This window comes from Aquarana catesbeiana, linkage group LG03 (assembly GCF_042186555.1).
Source record: "Aquarana catesbeiana isolate 2022-GZ linkage group LG03, ASM4218655v1, whole genome shotgun sequence".
Classification (NCBI taxonomy): Eukaryota; Metazoa; Chordata; class Amphibia; order Anura; family Ranidae; genus Aquarana; species Aquarana catesbeiana.
This window is the reverse complement of record NC_133326.1, coordinates 515,076,998-515,103,990: the sequence shown is the minus strand read 5'-3', so window position 1 is coordinate 515,103,990 and position 26,993 is coordinate 515,076,998. Positions and strand designations below refer to the sequence as shown.

The window sequence follows — 26,993 nt, the reverse complement described above, 5'->3', positions numbered from 1 at the left end:
CTCAAACCCTAGGGTTCCACACAACCCTGGTTAAGAAAGTCCAAACTAGTGTTAGAGAACTCATTGTGCGGCTTCGCATGTATTGCAAATGTATGCAACAAAATCCTCAGTTTTTAACCAAAACTCTTGAAAATATTGTGTTAGGCTTTTGTACTGGCTAGCTGAGATAATATTTGTATTGTTAAGGGGAGCACCTTTTCCTATTGTGCTCCTACGATGCCACACAAGATGAAATTCCCACATATAGAAGACACAGTAAAGAATTCAAACTTTTACAAAGATTTGAAGCTATACCTGTATATATAACTAAAACCAATGTACTTGTTATAAACAGAAATTCTCTGTACAGTAAAAAAGTTCATGGTGAGAAATTACTCCCCACCTTCCCTATTTAACTTATTCTGTGTAACATACTGTAGCCTCCTTCTATATTGTAACCCTGCTCAACCTCCTGCTGCACATCTCTTCTATAACTGAGCCTCCTGCAGCCCCTACTGACTTTCCAACTGGGCTTCCTGCTGTTTCTACATGACAGTTACTTTCCAAGTGAGATTTCTGCGCTAAAATAAAATCCCGTCTATACTGCAAGAAGCCTGTGGCCTACGATAACCTCCCCTCTTCTTCTTTCGACTGTAAAACTTCAGTTCCCGCTGTTTTCCATAAAGGACCAGAAAATTGAAAAAGCAACTTTTTAATGACAAGACAAAGTAGACCTGTTACAAACCTGGGTGATGTAAACTGAGCAAAGAATGAAAAAAATGCAACTGCAAAGCTTCAAAATGATCGGTTGGCAACTGGAGTTTAATATAACCTTTTAACTGAGTTGAGGGTGGCTCCATTTTTTCCAGTATCAGGTATTGCTGCTGGCTATAGTGGGAAATTGGGATTCTGGAGGAAGGGTGAAAAATAGCATTTGACGCTGTAAAATGGACCTGTTACTTTGCTTAGTATGCACTTTAAAGTGACCCTGCCACCACAGGGTCACTTGTACACAACGAGAACTTAGTAAAAGAAGAGGCAATACGCATACTTTTTCGATGGCTCATGTGTTAGAAAAGTTGTTGCATTACTTCTCCCAGACTGGGTCAAATATTTGACCCTTTCAGATGGGTAGAATACCTGCTCCCCTACTACATGTTGCGGTTCCTCCCATTGGCTTGTACATGCTTAGAGACTTACAAGCTGGTCAGGTTTTGATTGCTGATTGTGATTGCTGCTTTAGATTGAGACATACCACACAAGGTCCACAATGTACAGTATATTGCCCTGTACACATGATCGGATTTTCCGACAACAAAACCGTGGATTTTTTTCCGAAGGATGTTGGCTCAAACCTGTCTTGCATACACACGGTCACACAAATGTTGTCGGAAATTCCGAACGTTAAGAACACGGTGACGTACAACACGTACGACAAGCCGAGAAAAAGGAAGTTCAATAGGCAGTTCGATAGCCTTTTGCATGATTCCGAGCATGCGTGAACTTTTGTGCGACGGACTTGTGTACACACGATCGGACTTTCCGACGACAAGTTTTGTTGTCGGAAAATTTGAGAACCTGCTCTCAAACATTTGTGTGCGGAAATTCCGACAGCAAATGTTTGATGGAGCATACACATGGTCGGACTTTCCGACAACAAGCTCACATCGAACATTTCCAGTCGGAAATTCGGCATATGTCTCAATCCCAAACAGCAATTGTTTCCCAAGCAGAGACGATTACTGCTTGGGATTGAGACATATACATTGTGGACCTCATGTGGTGGGTTGCTTGCCGGAGAGACACCTCTGGCGTGATTATTTGGATCATGAAGGACGCATACCAGACAGGTTAGCTGAGGAAAGGGATCGCTCTTGGAGCCGCTAGGAGATTACCAATGCGTGTATTTGACCTGATAATAGGGTGGTCAACCATAGTCGGTAAGAGGCTGTGTGTGTTGATGGTGGAGGTGGCGGTTTCTACTCAGGATCTCTGTTCCTGTTCACCTTATTAAGGACTATCTTTTCCAAAGGGAAAGGGACTTTATGTGCATTTTGGTGTAGTTTGCTAAGGAAAGCACTGCATTTTTATGTTTTTATCATTTTAAATTACAAGGTGCCCATCCAATGGGAACATCTGTTCTGTCTAAAAGGAGATTTCACCTCACTTTTGGGAGAATTCCTCTCACTTCTTATGGTAGGTAGTCTGGGAGAAAAGTGGCGCTGCCCTATTATACAATAAAATATTTAATGGTGGATAAATTGCAACCTATGTTCATTAACGTAAGTGCCTGTAGGGGCTATCCCCTTGATGTGCCTAAATATGGTCAAAACTCGACCAATGCCCATGTACGTGAAAAACCAAAAAGCAAGTGGAAACTGAGGGTTAAACTCCAATCACCCCAGTATCAGAAAGTGCTTCTCATATTCAAATTGACATAAATAATGTGAAAATGACAATGTTTCTTTAAAAATTAATAAATAAAAAATAAATTAAGAATAAACCCCAAAGTTCAAAAATATTGTGACGGGGTTTATTCTTAATTTATTTAATTTTTAAGGAAACACTTGCCACTCCCACATTATTTATGTCAATTTGAATATATGAAACAGTTTTTACATTGCACCTTATAGGATGCCTCAGTGTCACAATATTTTTGAACTCTGGGGTTAATTCTTAGTTTAATTAATTTTTAAAGAAACACTTGTCATTTTCACATTATTTATGTCAATTTGAATATAAGAAGCACTTTCTGATACTGGGGTGATTGGAGTTTAACCCTCAGTTTCCACTTGCTTTTTGGTTTTTCACGTACATGGGCATTGGTCGAGTTTTGACCATATTTAGGCACATCAAGGGGATAGCCCCTACAGGCACTTACGTTAATGAACATAGGTTGCAATTTATCCACCATTAAATATTTTATTGTATAATAGGGCAGCGCCACTTTTCTCCCAGACTACCTACCATATCTATTCAATTAGACCCCTTTGGGGAACTAATTAGGGAGAGGCTGCAGCTCGTATATTGTCCGAAGCGCGGATTTATCTATCTATTTACATCCTCTCACTTCTTGTCTTGTTTATGGAACCTAAAAACCTCGGACTAGAGAAAACACTTTATTCCTCAAAGAAGGGTCCGCTCTAATAAAACTTCGCTGACAACCATGAGAATATTTTATGCAATAAAGGGTCTTTATAAATACAACAACGGAAAGAAAACAATGTGCTTGTCGGAGCAGTTTTGCATGATAGAGCTCGCAGCAACTTATAAAGAGAACTGTGCATGCAGGTCTGAAGCCTTTTTATGTTAATTACAACCCACGTACCATCAATATTAAAAAAAAAAAAAAATAGACGCTGATTCATATAAAGGATTACAATTGAAAAAGTCTGAAATAATAGACTGAGGCTAAAAACAATAAATCATGCAGCTTTATAAAACATACTAGCACAAAGGAATAGATCTATATTTTTATAGAGGTAAAAAGGACGCCCTCTACCCCCTCCTTAACACGCTCACTGCCAGCATTTGCTCTACAGTCTGGTTACCATGGTTACTTACAATAGTAAAGTTCATGACTTTGAGTATCCAGATGGTCATGGCGAGGTTCACCAGGATAAGTATCATGAGGAGCAGAACGAAGAAGTACAGGCATCGCTTCCTCCAGCCATATATCCCCACCTTGTAGACATGGGGTCCCTCGCTGCTGGAGAGCGTGCTCCTCTGAGCATACTGTTCCTGAGGCATCTGTAACAAACACACAGAAAAGACACCTTGTAATTGTTGAAGTTTCTTGCTGAGAACTAATGACAGGAGCAGAATTTAAAAAAAAGACCTAATGTATTTTAAAATAGATCCTTAAAAAGTATGATGCTATTTTTAAAAAAGGAACTCCAGCCAGAGTAAAAATAGCCGTCAGGTTACCCAAGGCCATGTGCATTTTTTTTTTTTATTATAAACTAAAGCATGCTTGTTCTTTTGCCCACTTAAAGCAGAGCTCCAGATTTAGTTTTTTTTTTACTTTAAATAAGCTTTCGCTTTAATACTCACCTTGTCTCTGGAGCTGTGCCCTGTGGAAAGTCTACTCCATGCCAATCCTCCTTTAGGTTGAAAGATGGCCAGCACCAATAAACCCACTTTTTGTCAGCCCAGGCTGTTATGTACACATCCTAAAGGTGCATCGCCATGTTGGCCTTTTTGTTTTTCCTCTATTAGTATTTAAAGTACTGTATATACTCGAGTATAAGCAGACCCGAATATTAGCCGAGGCACCGAATTTTACCGCAAAAAACTGGGAAAACTTACTGACTTGAGTATAAGCCTAGGGTGGGAAATGCAGCAGCTACTGGTAAACAATGCCCATCTGCAGCCTCACTGTGCCCATCTGCAGCCTCACTGTGCCCATCTGCAGCCTCACTGTGCCCATCTGCAGCCTTTCTGTGCCTACCTGTACCTTTGATTACAAACAGCGGGTGTCTGTGTCATGCAACTGCAGTCTTAACTGTTCGGCGGCTGTCCTCTGTAACAAAGCCCCGCCTCATCCTCATCCGTGATAGACGGAACACTGATTCAGTTTCCCAGCATTGTATCAGTGTTCAGCGTTCCGTCCATCACAGACGAGGAGGAGGCGGGGCTTTGTTACAGCGGACGGCCGCCGAACAGTTAAGACTGCATGACACAGTGGGAGACCCTCACTCGAGTTTAAGCCAAGGGGGGGTTTTCAGCATAAAAAATGTGCTGAAAAAGTCAGCTTATACTCGAGTATATGCGGTAGATCTTTAGTCAGAAATGAAATTCCTGCTAGATCACTTCAGGCTAGTCCCTTTTGCAGATGTAAAACATTAAAAATAAGTGCCTATGCTGTTTAGAATCCAGTCATTTTTTTCACTCTGCTCTGTATATGCTCAGTTGCTCTCTATTTTTAGATATTTTCATACATTGCCGAGTTTGTAGAGGCCGATCTGCTGACAGCCTTTAAGCGGAATTAAACCCTCATATCCTTTACAGCCAAAGCTGCTTCTGTTTGATCTGCCACTGTGCTGCACATGTGATCAGTTATGACACCAGACATTTAATGGTTTGACAGTTTGGTTGAGGACAAAAGCAAATGTGACAGTTAGCAATCCCAGCATTCCAGGAATATAACTGTTTTTTGAAACCATTAAAGTGTGGGGTTTAGTTTCGCTTTATGAGTTACTGCTAGGTCTTTGGGTTTTAGAAAAATGGCAACCGCCAGCAAGAAGAAACAGGAACAATTCTGGAGGTAATTTACAGCACACACTAATTTTGGTAGCATAATTATTAATGTGGAATGTATGCTCCTTGCTAAGGGACAAATTTTCCATCATTCTGTTATGGGTAATGTTCCGCTTTAAGAAAACAGTTAGGGGTCCCAGACCCCTTCACCAGTTCAACAGGGCATGGGGTGGTATATCAGCACAAGACTGCAACTTAGCCCAATACAATATACATAAGTAATTTATGGAACACAACACATTTATAGAGATGGAAACCCTCTAAGGCTCCTGCACCGAGGGCTTAAGTGGTTGTAAAGGCATAGAATGAATGAAGGCAAAAAACCTCAGTATGCAGCTTCCCCTGCAGCCCCCCTAATACCTATCTGATCCAATCTCGATCCAGCGATGTACACAAGAGCAAAGGCTGTCCCGCCTTTCTCCCTCCTCGTTGGCTCAGAGACAGCAGCAGGAGCCAATGGCTCCTGCTGCTGTCAATCACAGTCAGTAAGGAGGGAGCGGGGGGGGGCAGGGTCAAGCCCTACTCTGTGTGTCTTATGCACACATAGTGCGGGGCTCGGGAGCGAGCCCACACGAGTGCCCCCACAGCAAGGCGTTTGTTATAGGGACACTCAGCAGGGAGGAGGAGCCAGGAGTGCTGGCAGGGAACCCAAGAAGAGGAGGATTGGGACTGCTTTCTGCAAAACCACTGCAGAGAGCAAGTAAGTAAAATATGTTGTTTTGTTTTTTTTTTTATGTACCTTTGTTATCACTTTACCAGTTGAGTTTTATGCTACCTACACAGAGCCGCTTTCCCCTTGCCTCATGGCTTTAGACAAAGTACAGTATATATGCAAATTCCACACTCCCACCATTTATCTCTGAAGCACTTATTATTCTTATCCCCAAGTAAAATAAAAATCCACTTGATCCTGCATCCTATAGATCTATATATTTGCTACTAACTGATGTTATGAATAGAAACCTCTTCTATCTAATAAACACACCACAAAACCTTTGTGGTCCTTATGACAGAGCTTCTTCTCACAGATGGAATGTAAGGGTATTCCTGGTGGAATAACTGATGTATACCGCACACTAAAGTATTAATGGCCACAGGCAGTAAAACACTTGAACTTTAAATGATGGTGCTGAAATGCCAGATAAATAGCTACATGCACAATTGAAATACATACAATTGAAATGTTTGACAAGCTAGAAGATTTGCAATTCTGTTAGGTTGGTCTCTCCTGCCTGCGGTCTTTTCAGTGGACAGTAAATAAGCCATCTGATGATTGTCATGATCCAATGGGCAGGCGGATGACCCAGGGCACTACAAAGTTGAAATAGAAAAACAATATTGTTCCCTTGTTGGCTATGCAGTAGGAGACACGTGAATTATAAAAGTGGCCAAACAGAATTAAAATAGTTCACGTACTTTAATATTTTCTGTGGTTTTACTATAGTGGCTAAATGCATTATACTGCTGAAGACAGCCTAGATGAAGTCTATGTCCAAAGTGGCCCATAGTATGCATTCTAAACATAATATAAACACCACAAAATGGTGTCCAATCCCCAGTGTACATACAAAGTAACAAATGTGAATACCCAACCTGGTACTCTCCTTTTACAAGCTGATTATGCCACAAAATAAAGACGTGTTGCGCTACAGTGATTGATATTAAAAATACTGAAAAAAAAAAAAAAAATATATATATATATATATATATATATATATATATATATATATAAACAGTCCAGAAAAATCAGTCTCTCAAATGGACCATAATGGTGAAATGGCAAACTCCATTATTCAACTGTCGTTATCCAATCCCTTCAACAAGTGAACACACCACCACCATAATAGGTTGGACTCAGCCCAGGGGATGAGCTGTGTGTTCCTGTTATCGTGCATTTTACATGTTTGGATGTTCTGTGGTGGCCGCCTTCCTTTTTTACCATGCAATGCTGTTTTTACTATGGATACGTGTAAGTGCAATACTTGATATTCAATGCAACCCTTCAGAGGTTTTACACTATCCAGTGTTTTACGTTTTATTTGGATCTGACCACACGATCGTTGTTTGGGTGGGGTCCCCTGGATGCTCTGGAGCTGATCCTGACGTGGCTCCTTTGTACATCCCCTGCTGATGACCCCCCACCGGGACATATTCATCAAGCCTGTTTGACCCTTCGTAATAAAGGGTCCAGGCTCTCTGGTAAGAGTCCAACCTATTGTGGTGATGGTGTGTTCACTTGGTGAAAGGATTGGATAACCACAGTTGAATAATGGAGTTTGCCATTTGACCATTATGGTCCATTTGAGAGACTGATTTTTCTGGACTGTTTATTTATTTATATATTTTTTTCAGTATTTTTAAAGATCCCAGCTCCCACTTCCTCCCAGCGCATGGAGGCACTGGAAGGGAGATCACCTCTCCCCCCTCCCTCTCGGCAAACACGTCACAGGTCCCAGATGATTGCCCGGCAAGATTTTGCCACAATTTCAGGGAATGCCTAAGTAACTAGCATCAAAGTCGGACCAAAGTAGTGCAGGGACTACTTTGAAGTTGGCACAACTTGAAGTCGTACTAATATGAATGGTTGTCATTGGAAATCATGGGGAACGACTTGTCATGCGACTTTGCAGTCCCAAGTCATAGAAGTGTGAAAGGGGCTTAAGGCTCCATTCACACTTGTGTGACTTGTCATGCAACTTTGGACATCAAAGTTGCATAACAAGTTGTTCCCCATGTTTTCCAATGATAACCATTCATATATGTGCGACTTAAAGTTGCAGCAATTTCAAAGTAGTTCATGCACTACTTTGGTCCGACTTTCATGCAACTTGAGGGCCATAGACTTCAATGTTAACCCTCAGAAGTTGCATGAAAGTCGTGCCTGAATGTTATACAATTCAACTTGTGTGCAACAGTTGTCCATTATCACTGGTCAAAGCCAAAGTCGTATCCAAGTTGCACCCATCCAAAGTTGTGTCAAAGTTGCATCTAAGTTGCACTCGCAACTTTGGAGTCGTAAAAGTGTAAATGGAGCCTTATGGCCCATACATACAATCCAAAGATAGCATGAAAAATACCGCTTTTGAAGCGATCGTGCGATTATCAGATCGTTAGTACACAGTTTTCGAGAGCCAATCACAACAGTTTATCCAATATTATCCAATCGGACAAGCACGAAAAATCTTCTCGTACGATGCCAGATCGTACAATTTTCCTTTAATCAGTACAGTTGTCATTCGAAAATACAATAGAAATACACTACAACACATGACATCACTTCCGAATTTGTATTTGTACGAGAATTTTTATAACTTTTTTTTAACAGATAAAGGTTTATTCAAATAATGCACAAATTTAATGCAGGTTTACAAAGGTTCATAACTTTAGTAAAATCTTCATGTTCAATATGTGACCAGCATGCAAAAAAAAAAATGGAAGATCTGCCGTCCGATTTTCAAATTAAGTTCACCGAAATATTTTCCCCCTTAATGACCAGGCCGTTTTTTGCGATATGGCACTGCGTCGCTTTAACTGAAAATTGCGTGGTCGTGCGACGTTGTACCCAAACAAAATTGACGTTCTTTTTTTCCCACAAATAGAGCTTTCTTTTGGTGGTATTTGATCACCTGTGCGGTTTTTATTTTTTTTTTTGCTATAAACAAAAAAGACCGACAATTTTGAAAAAAATAAAACAATATTTTTTACATTTTGCTATAATACATATCCCCAAAAAATTAAAAAAAATGTCTTCATCAGTTTAGGCCAATATGTATTCTTCTACATATTTTTGGTAAAAAAATATTGTAATAAGTGTATATTGATTGGTTTGTGCAAAAGTTATAGAGTCTACAAAATAGGGGATAGATTTATGGCATTTTTATTATAATTTTTTTTTTTTTTTACTAGTAATGGCGGTGATCAGCAATTTTTAGCAGGACTGTGACATTTTTGCCATATAGCTATAGCTGTAAAACGGACCGACATACAGCTACGGCGATTCGCGGGAACGGGCCGCCCTGCCGCAGTATAATGACGCCGGCTGGTCGGCAAGTGGTAAATGACTTATCTCAGGCAAGATGTTTACTTTTAACAGTTTAAAATTCTCCCGTCTGGACTCCTGTCATTGTTATATGTCTTTTTGAATTGGAGGCTATCTTTTTGTTATCTGTTATAAATGCTTTGCTGAAGGTTAAAATAAAACGTATACATTAAAAAAAAAAAAAAGTGAAATTAGGTAACGTTTACTTATGATCTGACATAAATGGCATTGATGTGTTCCCCCCTCTTGTTTAGCCTGTAATAAAAATTATTACATGGCAAAGGTATTTTTTTGGTGTTAATGGGCCCATAGAGTCTTGATCTACCTTAACTTTTTTTTTTACATTTCAGTATATGGCACTTTTTTTATTTTGCAAAGCAGCTGCTACTCACATAAGTGAAACTATATTTTTAGCTCAAACATTGTAATCCTCAGTCCCCTGAGTCATTATCATCTATAAAGGAATACGAATAGCAGCTATTATAACTGACTGTAGACCGTCTCTATACAAACCTGTCCTAGTTCCTTCCTCAAAGCCAATTTGAGTACTGGGGCATTATTCTGCTTGCTGATGATGGGGTAAGGAGAAGAACGAAGCTGCAGGTTTTCCAAAAATGCACTTGTACTTACAGGGGACAGTTTCCATGGACACAGCTGAAAAGTACCGAAAATAGCATTCAGTGTTTTTTTTAGGTAGATCCGTCGTTTCATTTGAGTGCTGTGTGGGTTGGTTACAGTGGAATATAGCTTTAAATGTCAGGAGAGGGATTAAAAAATGAAAGCGGCACTTTAAAAGTGAGCATAGTTAAGAGATTGATATGAGGAACAATAAGCCGATTATCCACTTGTGACATTGTTCAATGCCCATGTGTCGTGTTTTGACTCTTTTTTTCCCCTGTGACTGATAATCTATTCTCTGAAACACTCTCACATTCTGGGATTCTTTTTGTTTGAAGATGTGACTTGCGACTGGTATACAGCAAACAATGCCATTTGATGAAGTACACGTCAAACCAGTTTATCTTAAAGCAGAACACCAGACTTTTTTTTAGCTTTGGAGAAAATACAGAAGGCTTATGCCGCATACACACGATCGGATTTTCCGATGGGAAATGTTGGATGTGAGCATCTTGACAGTCCGACCGTGTGTATCCTCCATCGGACAATTGTGGTCGGACTTTCCGCCAACAAATGTTGGCTAGCAGGTTCTCAAATTTTCCGCCAACAAATGTGTGTTGTCGGACTTTCCAATCGTGTGTACACAAGTTGGTCGGACAAAAGTCCAAAGTACAATCACGCATGCTCGGAATTAAGGAGGAGCCGGAAGTGCTCAGTCTTGTAAAAGTAGTGTTCGTAATGGAGGTATCACATCGGCTCGCCAGATTATTACCAGCGACCACCTATCTACATGAGCCCTTAAAGTGGTTGTAAACTCTCCCCAAGAACTTTGTCCCATGTAAATCAGCATAAAAAACCCTAATGAACACTGCTTGTAGATATCTCCTTACTTGCTTAGTATTGTTGTAATCCTTTTTGTTCTTTAGAATGACGTCACTGAGCATGCCCATATCATCCCTAATTTATGACACACTCTGTGTGCTTGTCCGTCTATTATCAGGACTTCCTACGGCACAACACTGAAATCCCACGAGACTGCATAATCACTCAGAGCTTCCTACTACACCCCATGGGACCATGTGACATCACATGGAGTATAAACCTGGGCATCGGACAGCATTACTGCAGTCTTATCAGCTGAAGCTGATAAGACTGACATAGGCAAACACTAGATAATCGACACAAGTAAATACTATGAAATAAAACAAGTCAGCTATGAGCAGGGAAGCAGGTTGCCATAGAAACGTTGGATTGAGAAGGAGGCTTGGATAACAGTACAGGAAGTGCTCAGTGTAAGGGCGGAAATACACTCTACTGTGGACTCAGAAAACAATACTTAAGATGGCGCTGCCTTACCTCTGGAAACAAGTTATTTTAAGTTTCTTTAAACAGTAAGTAATGTGCAATTTGGGCTGGATTACAGTGGCTATAGTTTGATAATAACTTATTATAATGGACTAAATGAAAAGAAGCATCAATGTGGGAGAGTTTACTTCCTCTTTAAGCTGGCCATACACTGGTGACATTTTTATTGATTACACTTATAAAAAAAAAAAAAAAAACGTTCAATGTCCACAGTACCTACCTCTCCTTCCAAGGTCTGAGGTCCCTTGTCTGCGCTTGCATTTTATACCGGCTTCTTCTGGGTGCTGGGATGCAGCCGTCTTCATTGGCCAGTGCTGGATGACATCACTCCTGCACATGGGCAGGAGTGTAGCCGCCCCTGCACCCACGACCTTTGCTGGATTGTAAACTGAGTTGTGCATATGCATATCTCTTTTGCTATCAATATTTTGCCTACTTGCAGTTTTTAATTCAAAACTTTAACAATCCTACAAGGCTTACCTGTTGGTACAGTAAATATCTCCTAAACTTGCACGGTTTAGGAGATATTCACATGGATGCAGCCAGTGACCTCACCGGCGCATGCGCTCTGAAGGGACAGCATACCAGTGCGGTATCTTCAGAGCTCTGTGCCAGGGCTCCCACTCGTGACATCATTGCAGCCCCAGCCATTCATACCCCCGGAGCCTGCGAATCCAGAAGGAAGACCAGGTGAAGATAGGAAGTGCTGGGGAGCTGTGATGATATGCTGGAGGACTCCGTGTGCAGGTGAGTCTGTCATAATGTGCTAGTATGTGGTGCATATAGGGTTGCCACCTTTTCTTCAAGTCAAACCCGAATGGCGCACAGCAATTTTTTTTTATAGTATAAACTATACATATATGTATTTTGCAATTAAATAACATTTCTAATCATATTAAGTTAATCACAAGAGTCCCCCTTTACATAAGAGTCCCTAGAGTTAACATTTTACATCTGAATCCACAGAGTTCCCTTTTTACATCTGAACTCGCAGAGTTACCTCTGGGGGGACTCTGCAGACTCTGATGTAAGGGAGAACTCTGGGGACTCTGACATAAAGGATGCTCTGGAAACCTTGATTTAAGGGGGAACTTTGATGAACGGTGAGAACTCTAATGTACATGGGAACTCTAATGTAAGGGGTGCTCTGAGAAGCCTGATTTACCTTAGTGTACTCACTCAGAGGCAGGAGAGAGAAGGTGTAAGAGAAGTCTGGTTGATAGACGCGCGTTGGCGCACAGGCGTGTGCACAGTAATGTGTGCACCAAGAATACAGTGTACTGGCGTTTGCACGGACGCGCGTGGCCGCAACCAGGAACACGTGCGCGCCCACATACGCGCCCACTGGCGCCAACCAGTCTATTTAAACGGTGCAATGACACTCACACGTTGCTGAGTGGTCTTTCAGCTAGGGCCTGTTTACCTGTGTTTATCTGTTCCAGTGTTCCTGTGTTTGACCCGGCGTGTACCTGAACCTTCCCTTGGACTTCTGCCTGCCTTCCTGATTCCCCCAGCTTGTGTTTGACCTTGTTCCTGCTTCATGATTCTGCACTTCGCTGCCCGACTGTGTCCCGAACACGCTCTATATCCTGTCTCTGCTTCTGCCTCACGTTCCAGTACCTGCTCTGCTCGGCTGTTGATGACCTCTGGCTTATGTTCCGACCATGCTTCCGCCTGCTGATCCAGCAACATAGAGTTCCAGTTCTCAGTGCCTATCCGATGATCCACAACCATCAGGTTCCTGTCAAGGTCCAACCTGAGCCACCTGCTATACCAGCCCTTGTGCCACTCTGCGTCTTTCACTCTCTGTCATCTCTACCAGGGGTGTTAGACAGGAGGTGCAAGAGAAGCCCTCTCAACAGCTCAGTTTCCACCAGGTATGTGGCAGAATGGGGGAGACTTCAGTCACAGACAGGGATGGATGGTGAGCTCACTCACTCCTTGGCACCTCTCATCCAGATGTATCTAAGGCTGCTGGACTTTAAATTTCCGGCCCCCCACTTTCCTTTTCTGAGGCACAGTGGGATGGAGTGTGGGCAGACACAGAGGGGTAGGGGTGGGAGGAAGAAGAATAGATTTAGACCTCTCTCTTCTCCTGTCTGTGTGTGTGTGTGTGTGTGTGTGGGGGGGGGGGGGGGGGGATTGTTAGTGCTGGCTTTGGGCAGTGTGCAAGAGAGTGTAACAGACACTATCGGCTTACACAACTGCAGCCAGCAACCCTGCTGGGAAGCCATAGTCCAGTCTGAATATTGTGTCTGGGTTTCAGGTGGTCTGAAACCTGGACTCATGATTCCAAACCCCAACAAATCCCAGACAGGTGGAAACCCTAGGTGCATTTAGTACAATTAGGACTTAAACCTGCAGGGGGCTGAATTTTTATTTTTGTGGCGGTTTACCACTGTTTTAAGCATATTATTATTTGTAATAGTAAAGTTCAGATGAACTGAAACGTGCATCACATGGACCCTCACCACAACTCACTGCAGACAAAAACTGACAGCTGCCTGCAGGCTAAAAACACAGAGTTTAGTGTGTGGGCAGTGTGAATGAGGCTTTATACCTTATCCCCCTACCCCCTTTATAAAATTGTGCAGTTCAGCTTTAAAGGAAATTGTGAAAAAAAAAATGTAGGCTGTCACTGCTAACTTTTCCTTCTGAAAATGCTACTTACTTTGTTGTCATACTGATGTTTTGATTTGACTAATCTCTCTTTTCTGATCCAGAACAAATGTACAGATCGAATGCTTTTATTGAACTTTACTTCACTTGCTGCATGCTTTTTCTAGGAAGTTAACCAGAGCACACCAGGCAGATGGTATTTCCTGAAGAAAGCCATCAATGGCAACCTTTGCATTTCTCTTGTAACAGGTTCCCTTTATGAGCCTGTGCGGGCACCCCTGCTGTAGTCCTGACATAAACCCTCAAGTGGTGTGCAGGAAATAATGACTTTTTAAAAAAAAGAACTATTACCAACAATCACAGAGCACAGACTACAAAATCAATATACCAATATGTCATTTTTTTTCTATTTAAATATAAAAGGTATTCTATATGTATATCAGCGGGTGTTCATGTATCCTTTGAAGCGAATGTAACAATATTTCATCATATGTTAAACCGAACTCGATTAAAATTAAAGCACAGTGTGAGTGCTCAGTGACTTTTGATGGGTTATTCAAATTATCAGGAATACTTACGGATATTTATGTTTGCCTGGATCACAGCAACTGTTCATGCAGATTAGAAGCAAGTCTATTCTCAGAGAAACATTGTGAATGCTTTTGCTGACTTCTCGTTCTGAAAATGCTAGTTGCCTGGCTATTATGCTTACATTCTGGCGTTAATATTTTTGAGTCACTGTCCTGAATCAAATATACAGATGAGGAAAGTCAGACTAAAGTTAGGTAAGTAAGAAGTCCTTATACCTATTTGTTCTGCTATGGTGGGGGCAGCCCAGTGACTTAGGCTGGCCATACATTTTACAATTTTCTTATTCAATTGTACTTTAGATTTACCAAAACCGTATAATACGAGGTCACATCTAAACACTTTCAATGTGCATGCAATCAGGCAGGCCCTTGTTCTGCATAGTTGAAATGTAAAGGAAATTCAATAAGAAAATTGGATAGTGTATGGCCAGCCGATGGGTGAATTCACACCACAACACACAGCAGCCGAAGCAATTCACTGCTCCAGCCTGGCTGCATTGCCTGCTGCGATACGGAGCAGTGTGGTGCGAGATTCAGCACACAACACACCGCTCCCTTTCTTTTGTACAAGCTTTATTGAAGTGTATAAAACATACACTTCATTCACTGCAATGTTAGGCAGCGCGATGCGCTGCATTGCCTGACACTGCAGTACGATTCAGCATGGTGCACTGCGATAAAATGCAGCATGTCTGCATTTCAGGGCAGCGCTAGGCTGCATTGAAGTGTGAATAGGACACAGAGAAAATTGTTTCCCGTGTGGCCCTGCAGTGACAGACACTGCATATAGTGTGAATTGGCCCTTAGTGGTTAGTAGGGATGAGCCGAACACCCCCCGATTCGGTTCGCACCACGTAACCAGGTGGCCCGCCCCCTCTGACGCCACAGGGGAAGCCGTGGGAAAGTATCAGTGGTGTCAGAGGGGGCTGGGTTTCCCAAAGACATCACCGGGTGGCCCCGCCCTCAGTTATATTAGAACTGTCAAAGGAGCTGAAGCGTCACACGGCGGGAGCCTCCCATTGAGGCGGATCGGTTTCGGCTTTTTTTTTTTCTTTTTTGGTTCGCCGTGGGGAGATAGAAGAAGATGAATGGACATTGTGGGACATTTTTATATTTTTATTTTTAATAAAGGACTTGTCCCCTTGTCCTTGTCATTTTTAACATTCTTACACTTGTACCCCATTACCATTTCACACGGTGGGGGGGGGCGGGATCTCAGGGTTTCGTTGTTAAAGGGGGCTTCCAGATTTCGATAAGCCCCCCGCCCACAGACCCCCACAACCACCGGGCAAGGGTTGCGGGGATGAGGCCCTTGTCCCCATCAACATGGGGAAAAGGTGCTTTGGGGGGCTACCCCAAAGCACCCTCCCCATGTTGAGGGCATGTGGCCTGGTACGGTTCAGGAGGGGGGGTGCTCCCTCATCACCCCCTCTTTTCCTGCGGCCTTCCAGGTTGCATGCTCAGATAAGGGTCTGGGATGGATTTTGAGGGGACCCCTACACCATTTTTTTTTAATTGGAGCAGGGTTCCCCTTAAAAACCATACCAGACCCTTCAGATCTAGTATGGATTTTGGGGGGACCCCTACACCAATTTTTTAAAATTTGGCGCAAGGTTCCCCTTACTTCTCATATCAGACCCGAAGGGCCTGGTATGGATTTTAGGGGGACCCCCACACAATTTTTTTTTTTTAATTTTGGTTCTGGGTTCCCCTTAATATTCATACCAGACCCAAAGGGCCTGGTAATGGACTGGGGGGGACCCCGTGCTCTTTTTTTCAATGAGTTTTATCTGTATTGCCGCGACCTGACAATTCATTACAGCCAAGATCAGTTTTGAATGATAATATTTTCTTTAGAAATGTAATTTTGCTGTGGTACTGTTCTAAACAATGTGCCACGTTACAGGCATACTATAGACACCCCCCAGGCATGATATTTAAAGGAATATTTCATTTTTATTGTTTCACTTTAAGCATTAAAAAAATCACTGCTTCTGAAAAAACGGACGTTTAAAAAAAAAAAAAAATTCATTGATACATGTCCCCTGGGGCAGGACCCAGGTCCCCAAACACTTTTTATGACAATAACTTGCATATAAGCCTTTAAAATGAACACTTTTGATTTTTCATGTTAATGTCCCATAGACTTTAACGGTGTTCCGGCGGCTTTCAAATTTGCCCCGAACACCGCATATTGTTCGGTGTTCGCAGAACATCTGAACAACCAAAGATCGTCTCGAACTTATGCTCAGGCCGAACTGTTCGCCCATCCCTAGTGGTTAGCACTTATACCTTGTGGCAATAGGGTCCTTAAATCGAAAATTGGCCAGGATGCTTGCTGAATGGAGTATGCATGTTCTCCCTATGTTTACATGAGTTTCCTTTAGTTACTCCAGTTACTTCCCACACCTTAAAGACATGCTGTTAAGTGAATTAGCTCTTGTCTAAATTGTCCCTAGTATGTGTGTACAAATTGGTCTTGCACATGTTATCACATTCAGCACTCCAGTCCCAAGCCCAAAGAGAGAGATGAGGAATAACTTGGCAATCTACTTTGTAAAAAAAAAAAAAATTCTAAAAAGGCTTTCAACCCTATCACACATGGTGTCAGAGAGCCAGAGAGCTGGCCCATAGAATTGTCAAGAGTTGCATGCAATTGAATAGATAGACAGTAGTACCTTGGATTACGAGCATAAATCATTCCAGAAGCATGCTTGTAATCCAAAGCACTCGTATAACTCGTAGCGAGTTTCCCCATAGGAATCAATGGAAACTCAGATAATTAGTTCCAGTGTCACAGATAGTGTATGCAGTACCGCATGTGGCCAGAGGTGGGGGGCGCCGGAGACACTCGGAAACGCTCGGAGACATTCGGAGAAGCACAGAGACACTCAGGAATGGAGTGTTTCCGAGTGTCTCCGAGCAGCTCTGAGCGTCTCCGAGCATCAGTGGCGCCCCCGCACCTCTGACGACATGCGGTACTGCACACCCCAGAGGCTTGAATCCTGCTTGTCTTGCCAGGCAACGCTCGCAATTCGAGTCAGGATTTTTTGTTTGAAAACAGTTAGTATTGCGAAACGCTCGTAAAATGCGTTACTCGCAATCCAAGGTTTTACTGTATACAGTACTGTAATGCCCTGTACACACGGTCGGACATTGATCGGACATTCCAACAACAAAATCAATAGATTTTTTCGACGGATGTTGGCTCAAACTTGTCTTGCATACACACGGTTGCACAAAGTTGTCGGAAAATCCGATCGTTCTGAACGCGGTGACGTAAAACACATACGTCGGAACTATAAACGGGGCAGTAGCCAATAGCTTTCGTCTCTTAATTTATTCTAAGCATGCGTGGCACTTTGTAGGTTGGATTTGTGTGCACACGATCGGAATTTCCGACAACAGATTTTGTTGTCGGAAAATTTTATAGCAAGCTCTCAAACTTTGTGTGTCGAAAATTCCTATGGAAAATGTGTGATGGAGCCCACACACGGTCAGAATTTCCGACAACAAGGTCCTATCACACATTTTCCATTGGAAAATCCTATCATGTGTACAGGGCATAACAGTGCTAATCCCTGCCACTGAAAAAAAGAGGTAAAAGGCACTAATGGCCCTTTCACACTGGGGCGGGTGTCGGCGGTAAAGTGGCGCTATTGTAAGCGGCGCTTTACCGTCGGTATGCGGCCACTAGCGGGGCGGATTTGCCTCGGGGCTTTCACACTGGAATGAAAGCAGCGGCACTTTCGGGTCGGTTTGCAGGCGCTATTATTAGCGCAATAGCGCCTGCAAACCGCCCCAGTGTGAAAGGACCCTAAGGGTTCTCACAAACACAAATTGAGAGGCTCCAGAATGGCTGTTCTAAGTGGAGAAAAATCGATGTTTCAGTTCTCTAGAGGTTTGGAATTCTGGGATTGGGCTCTGGAATTCATACGCTTCAAAAAGTCTTGGGAGGTATGAAGACCAGCAGGCTCCAAAACATTTATAAGCAATGGGCTGTCAGTAGTTTAGGGCTCCATCCGGGATACAGGAGGTTCCCTGTCCAGGCAAGGCAGTAGGCCACTGCAGAGGGGAGCTGCAAGAGTGCTGAGAATGCAGAGAGAGTCGAGAAAGATAGGAGAGCTGAAAGTGAGGTGTAGAGATTGCACAGGAGCACCACCATGCTATGAGTTGCTCTGTGGGACCAGACCACGGGCCTAGGCTTAAGGCTTGAACAGCTGTGCTGCAAGAGAGCCAGGAGGCCTAATGTCATTTATTTTTGTGTTTACAAGGATGGTTGCCTGCAAGGGCAACTGTTTGTGTTCTTGAACTTTTACATTCTTTTCAAATTAAAGTTGGCCAACAAGCCATAAAACAGGACTACCTGGCTGGAGTTAACTCATTGGGAAGCATTACACCTTGAGGGAAACCCCCCACATATCACAATACATACATACAGATTGAATAGTGACTCAAAGCACCAAAGGAAAAAATCACAGCCAGTCATATAATACTTGGAAAATACGTTGTTGGAAGTCATATAAATGAGTCATTCAGGGCAGATGCAAACATCAATAGTGTCTGAAGAGCGGTTATGCCACTGCTGGCTACACATTGTTGATCTATACATGTCAACCCTGAGCTGTGGTGGCAGCTAACTGGGTCCATTCACACTGTACGCATGTAAACGCAAGCACGAACTTTACATGCATAGAGCCTACAGACTATGTAAGATTTTGCTATGAGCAAGATCATGTGTATATCAATATGGCAAATGTTAATGAAACAGCAGGCAGCAGAATTAGACCCAGTCCATGAAGTAATCAGCACATATTAACAGACCTGGTCAGACACTCCTTCTCCTCTCCTCTGCAATACCAGTCTTTGTGACACATGTCATGACGGGTGTGGCTGTTACTCAGCTCTGCCAAGACAGAGTACTGTTGAGGCTTTAAAAGGAACGTATGGGTTTTTTTATGGGGTATTCATACTTACCTAAGTAGATGCAGCATCAGACCGATGCTGCATCTGTCCCCCACATCTCTTCACTGAGAACCAAGCCACCGAACATCGCCCATGGCTCGGTTCTCTCACCTCTCCGAGCGGAGAGATGCTGCCTGTCAGTCAGCATCTCTTCTCTACGCTCATTGGAGCGCTGAGCTTTGGAGGGGCGGAGGGTGACCATCTGAATGAATGAATGAGTGACTTGTACAGCGCTGCCTATGCGAACCAAAACGCCTCAGGGCGCTTGCCGCCAGAGTCCGTCTGGGTGTAGCACGGTCCTTTACCCCATAGGGTCCCAATGCGCTTACAAACACATACACATACTAGGGCCAATTTTTTTTTAGACAGGATAGAATTAACCTACCAGCATGTCTTTGGAGTGTGGGAAGAAACCGGAGTACCCGGAGGAAACCCACGCAGGCACAGGGAGAACATGCAAACTCCAGGCAGATGGTGTTGTGGTCAGGATTTGAACCAGTGACCCTATTGTTGCTAGGTGAAAGTGCTAGCGGATCAAGACTTCCTAAGTTGGGATGATGCGCTGCCTGGACTGATTACAGTGACGTCAGCGGAGAGCAGACTTCAGACCGCTCTCCGCTGAAAACGGGTCACAGAAGTGCAAAATGAATTGCACTCCTGTGACCCTTAGGAGAAGCCCAGCCTTAAAAGCTCAGGCTGGACTTCTCCTTTAATTGTCCTTTAATCCCCCCCCCCCAAGCAGGATATACGAACCTTATCTTTACTCCCCTGATGCTCAGTAGAGAGGCTGGAAGTACAAAAAATAGTTGAAGGTACATGTGACATATTCCATATGACAGCACTAGTGCCTAGTGATCACCCAGTACTGTCAAAATAAAGGAGCAAGGCTTCCTTGCTTCTAGAGGCCAAAATGAGTGGTAAAGTCAAGGTGAGTGTATGCTGATGGGGAAGAAGGACTGAAAGGGAACCTGTTGCTTTGCCCTCCAAAAACTTCAAATGCAGAACTGTACAACCAGTGGAATCCAACATAAATATGTGATGTGTCCTTATTTTCTGTAGCTTAGCATTGCTCAAACTAAATATGACCCGATACATCAGAACACCGTGCTGCTATGACATTTAAAACCACAAGTCACATAAGGGAGCAGATTACATTGCAAGGGCAGGATCCCGAATACCAAGCTAGATGGATACATTCCATTCTGTCTGACTGAAAATAGTACAGGTATATGTAAGTGTACAATTCTAAAAGAAACATACTGTAAACCTTGCTTTTTCTTTAAAAAAGGATGCCCTTTGTAAACTTTTAACATTTTCATAAAATGTTATTTCAAATTTTAACCAGACCTTCAGATTTAGGACAGTGATTGCCATTTTTTTAGGTTAACATTTTTTACACGTTTATGGGCCTGCCCAAAAGAAAGATTTGCACTTCTCTGACATGATAAGCTACAGCATATCACTCAGATGTGAATGTGCCCCGTAGAATAAAATGACAATCTTACTGTTGAGCGCTGTCATGCTTCATGCACAATAAATCTAAACCCCTGATCAGTATACCTTTAAATTAGCTTTTGTCATCCTTGTTTACTAAAGGAACATTTGATAAATTTAGGATCTCAGGGATCTCCAGATATTACTTTCCTGATCTACATCTTATGCCCCGTACACACGATTGGACTTTCCGACAACAAAACCGTGGATTTTTGTTCGAAGGATGTTGGCTCCAACTTGTCTTGCATACACACGGTCATACAAATGTTGGCCAACAATTACGAACGTGGGAACGTGGTGAGATGTACGACAAGCCAAGAAAAGGGAGGTTCAATAGCCAGTGCAGCTGCTTCTGCTTGATTCCGAGCATGCCTGAACTTTTGTGAGTCGGACTTGTGTACACACGATTGGAAATTCCGACAACAAGGTTTTGAAAATTTAAGAACCTGCTAGCCAACATTTGTTGGCGGAAAGTCCGACAACAAATGTTCGATGGAGCATACACACGTTCGGACTTTCAGCCAACAAGCTCACATCCAACATTTGTTGTCGGAAAATCCAATTGTGTATACGGAGCATTTGGGTACATTAGTATAATCATCAAGTTGAGGATTTCTAGTAGAATATGAATATTGTATGCACAATTTTCTATTTGGGAAAAAAGTAATTTCTGTTTTCTCTTAATACACATAATTCCACTGTCAAGTGTTAATCTCTAGAAAATGTGTTATCTATGCTGTATTCTAAAAATACCTGTCCAATAAAGTTCTTACTTTGGTTTTAGTATGTTATATGAATAGCCATGAAGTTCAGGTCTCCCTCCTGGCTATGTGCTGCTAAACGTTAGGAGGGAGGCCTGAACTTCATGGCTAAGCCGTATCTGAGGCCAGGGAGAGCAACTTTACTGGACCCAGAGTCATTACAGGCTCACGTAACAATGTGACTCTAATTTCAGAGAGGCACACAGGTTCGTTTCCCTTTTTATGACAACAAGCGCTCCTTGACCACTCTTATGCAGAGGGTCATGGCTTTTATATGGATTTGCATTCATACCACCAACTCAAACCAGGGTAGGACTTTACTGGACAGAGCTTTTCAGAGTCCAGCACAGATAACAATTTTAGGAATTCATTTGGAACCCTGCGAGGAAGTGGAAAACACTGATAAAAAAAGGATGAGGGAACATTTTTGTAAGCTTATTTTTCCTCTGCCAAAAGTGAGGTGGGCGAGGTGGGTAGAGCACTGTGATTACAGCAGGAGAGGGTAATTTAAAAAAGAAGGGCAATGTGGAGAGACAAATCAGACAGGGTAGCCAGATCTCCTACCCAAGGGTGAGAGAGGAATGGGGATGGGGAAGTACAAGGAAGGGGGGGAAGGTTACGATAGAATGTGATAAATAGAAAAGGGGGTAGAAATTTAAGCATAGACTTGATTGTCACTGATCCAAGGAGGTGATAAGGGGAAACAGCTAAGTATTGCTAGGGGTGAAAGGGTTCTGGTAGGAATTGCATGGGGTTGGGCCAGGGAGGAGTTCCTAGAATTCCTCTGTAAAGGTGAAATCTATCCAATAGAGTCATGTGGACATGGTATGGATTTGTGCCCAGAAAGTTAGTAGAACTGGACAAGACCAAAAAATATGTAACATTATTGCCTAGCTGTAAACCACATCTCGAGCAGGTCCAAAGAATGGGGTTTAAAAGTGCTGGGGTGTGATGCCAATGGGTAATGGTTTTATAACTTGATATCTGATATCTATTACAGATGGATGCAGTTGAAGAGAGAAGTATTTGGAGGTCCCTTTTCCATTGGTCTAGGAAGTGGAGTGGGGTTAGAGAGGGTTCCCATAAGAAGCAGTTTGTAGGCATAGCAAAGATTTGAACTGGTCTGGAGGATTGGCAATCACTTTTAAATTGAGTCATTAGGCTTTAGAAAAGATGAACATTGGGTAAGTACTGGAGGTAATGGGATAATTGGAAAATCTGAAGGGGGCCCAAGGGGGAGAAGTCAAGGAGCACTTCAGCAGCTGACAACCAAACCAAGTTTCTGATAAATTGAGGAGCCTGTGCTTTAGGGACAGAAGTTTAATCACCCTGTTTTGAAGGCCTGGGGAAACTTAGGGTTGTCCAGGATAGGAGAGTAGGGAGATGGCGATGAGGAGAAACCATAGGTGGTGATCGTGTGGTTATGTGTCATGAGTTTTTAATGTTGGCCAACAAAAAACTAGACATGTTACCAGAGGCTGAAAACGCTTGAAAATATAGGCAGAATGCATCATGACTACTATGGGCATCAAAACAGATGAAAGCGGACAACAAAAACAGACCTGAGCAATTCAAAAATGCATTGCATAGGCTCTTTGTATAACATTGCCTTTGATGACACACAGGTTTTAATGTCTTCGTCAAGCACATTAAAGCACGAATGTGTGAACAGTGTTCTAGTGTTATTTTTAAACCCCCTCTCGCCAAGCCCTGGCATTCCTTTACGTAAGAATGTATGCCCGGGGGGGGGGCAAACCTCCTAATCAAGTGACTACTGTGACCGACCGTCACTGTGGTCACATGATCGGGTGTCGGTCCCACTGGCTTCCGATCATGACTATAGACCAAGAGCTGTCAATGAGAGCATGGCCACTGTGTTGGGAGCACACAGTTAGTGCGATCTCCGAACAGAAACCTTGGGCATCCATTAACGCATATGTGTGGCGTGTGATTGTTAAAGGCCATCCTCTTTGATGCTGCACATATGTGTTACATGGAAAGCAAGAGAATAATGAACAAATGCTTGTATAAATTGATATTTTTTTTATCTGCCTGAAGCTTAGCTTTAATTGTGAAGTCTTCTTTCAAGGTCAAATTGCACTTTAATCCATATTATTGTTTATGATATGTTTATTCTTTGCATTCCTTTCCCCAATCTCTTACTAAACATGCCATGGTTTTGTGCAACTTAATAATGCAGAATACAAAACAGAATTGACTGTTGCCTTCTGTCAGCCAGACAACAGAATAAATAAAAGAATGCATTGTATTAACAAATAAACTGGATGAGGACCGGTAAACTGGAACAATACAAACACAACTTATTTAGAAGCTGTCAAGAAAGGAAGCCACGCTGTAAAAATGTGTTTATTACAGAAGTGAAGAAAAAGCCTTAATTTGCTTTATTGTTTACGGTACCGGTTAACAGGCGCTAATCAACTCTCATTAATAAAGACAGGTCTCGGCCAGATACAAAACTGTTCATAAAGTATAATAAATACATATCACTCCACTACATCTCATCCACAAAAACACATATTCTGAATGACAGGGTCAATATTTAACTTGAGATAATCAAATGGTTCGATGACGATATTTAGAAAAATACATATAAATTGTTTGTGTGTTAGTCTAGGGATCAGTGTAGGGAATAAATCAACTTCGATCCAGATGGCTAGAAAAGCATCTTTCTAAGCGACTATTCAATTTAGCATCCATATCTGAATATCTATTCAATTTAATGTAAAAGGAATCAATTCAATGCTATATGAGCAGCTTCACCTGAACTAAACATATTTTCACATGATCTATGCGAATAAACAGGCAAAGCAGGCTAGCAATTCATTAAAGGGCAAACGCACATAAGTGACATTTTCATACTGGTTTGTGTAAAAAAAAAGCTTTCAGTGACATTCATAGAAAAATAGACTCCTAGGAGATTGCAGAGGATATGTAAGGCCAGAGTGGTATAGCAAGAGGTAATATTTTTCGACACACACAGCTGACTGATTATCAGGAAAAGCACAAGAGGACATATCTTTGACTAATCTTAGAAGAGTACTAAAGTCACATTTATTACATTCATAAAGAGCTTGAATCACTGCCACTAAACGTTGAATTCATATTATTGAAATATTTTCTCTTTGCATACAGTTAGGTCCATAAATATTGGGACATCGACACAATTCTAATCTTTTTGGCTCTATACACCACCATAATGGATTTGAAATGAAACGAACAAGATGTGCTTTAACTGCAGACTTTCAGCTTTAATTTGAGGGTATTTACATCCAAATCAGGTGAACGGTGTAGGAATTACAACAGTTTGTATATGTGCCTCCCACTTTTTAAGGGACCAAAAGTAATGGGACAGATTAATAATCATCCATCAAACTCTCACTTTTTAATACTTGGATGCAAATCCTTTGCAGTCAATTACAGCCTGAAGTCTGGAACGCATAGACATCACCAGATGCTGGGTTTCATCCCTGGTGATGCTCTGCCAGGCCTCTACTGCAACTGTCTTCAGTTCCTGCTTGTTCTTGGGGCATTTGCAGTTTGCTGAATATGAGCAGATAATATTGCTCGAAACACTTCAGGATTCATCCTGCTGCTTTTGTCAGCAGTCACATCATCAATAAATACAAGAGAACCAGTTCCATTGGCAGCCATACATGCCCACGCCATGACACTACCACCACCATGCTTCACTGATGAGGTGGTATGCTTTGGAACATGAGCAGTTCCTTTCCTTCTCCATACTCTTCTCTTCCCATCACTCTGGTACAAGTTGATCTTGGTCTCATCTGTCCATAGGATGTTGTTCCAGAACTGTGAAGGCTTTTTTAGATGTTGTTTGGCAAACTCTAATCTGGCCTTCCTGTTTTTGAGGCTCACCAATGGTTTACATCTTGTGGTGAACCCTCTGTATTCACTCTGGTGAAATCTTCTCTTGATTGTTGACTTTGACACACATACACCTACCTCCTGGAGAGTGTTCTTGATCTGGCCAACTGTTGTGAAGGGTGTTTTCTTCACCAGGGAAAGAATTCTTCGGTCATCCACCACAGTTGTTTTCTGTGGTCTTCCGGGTCGTTTGGTGTTGCTGAGCTCACCGGTGCGTTCTTTCTTTTTAAGGATGTTCCAAACAGTTGATTTGGCCACACCTAATGTTTTTGCTATCTCTCTGATGAGTTTGTTTTGTTTTTTTCAGCCTAATGATGGCTTGCTTCACTGATAGTGACAGCTTTTTGGATCTCATATTGAGAGTTGACAGCAACAGATTCCAAATGCAAATAGCACACTTGAAATGAACTCTGGACCTTTTATCTGCTCCTTGTAAATGGGATAATGAGGGAATAACACACACCTGGCCATGGTACAGCTGAGCAGCCAATTGTCCCATTACTTTTGGTCCCTTAAAAAGTGGGAGGCACATATGCAAACTGTTGTAATTCCTACACCGTTCACCTGATTTGGATGTAAATACCCTCAAATTAAAGCTGAAAGTCTGCAGTTAAAGCATATTTTGTTTGTTTCAATTCAAATCCATTGTGGTGGTGTATAGAGCCAAAAAGATTAGAATTGTGTCGATGTCCCAATATTTATGGACCTGACTGTATATCCTTAGTCTACTCCTCTAGCTGCAGCTGCCGTTTCTAGGTTCATCATAACAGCCAGCAGGGGGAGTCACACCTCAAATTTCTGACCCCCAACCCTTCCCCGTGCCTTTATACCTCAGCCCCCCCTCCCCCTACATAAATCCCCCTCTTCTCATTATCTCCTGATCTCCTGAACCCCTCCTCATTTTCTGTACCCCTTTCCTGTAATCAAAATATTAAAGAATTTATTTTTTAAATGTAAAAAGTGCAAAAAAATAAAAAAGGATCCGCTACAAAAAAGACGCTTGCCTCTCTTGGTGCCTGAGCGGCAAATTTGCTGTAATAAAGAGGAAATACCCATTCACACTGTGGTATCCTGGTGCGTTGGGTTTACGCACACACGTTAACTTATTGGATTAAGGCAGCCTATTCAAGCTTTAGCAATAGTTGCTTTAGTGGTGGTAACGTGGTTAGTGGTTGTAAAGGTAGAAGGTTTTTTTTTACCTTAATGCATTTTCAGCATTAAGGTAAAAGACCTTCTGTGTGCAGCTCCCCTACAGGCCTCCCTTATACCAACCTGAGCTGAGTCTTGTTCCAGTGCTGTGCCCGAGAGAAGCGTATCTCTCCGCTCTGTCCCTCCTCACAGAGCAGATTGTAGGGCAGCAAGAGCCATTTGTTGGCAAGTAACGTCTTTAGGGGACAG

General features: G+C 42.4%; 1 protein-coding gene across 2 annotated transcripts in view; it reads right to left on the bottom strand.

Moving 5' to 3' along the window:
- Positions 1-26,993, bottom strand: part of SGCD (sarcoglycan delta) — a 628,273-nt gene that overhangs the window by 304,348 nt on the left and 296,932 nt on the right. For both annotated transcript variants that reach the window (XM_073621164.1, XM_073621163.1), the window contains one exon: positions 3,544-3,729. In XM_073621164.1, coding sequence (XP_073477265.1) covers positions 3,544-3,729 — 186 coding nt within the window. The remainder of the gene's footprint in view (positions 1-3,543; positions 3,730-26,993) is intronic.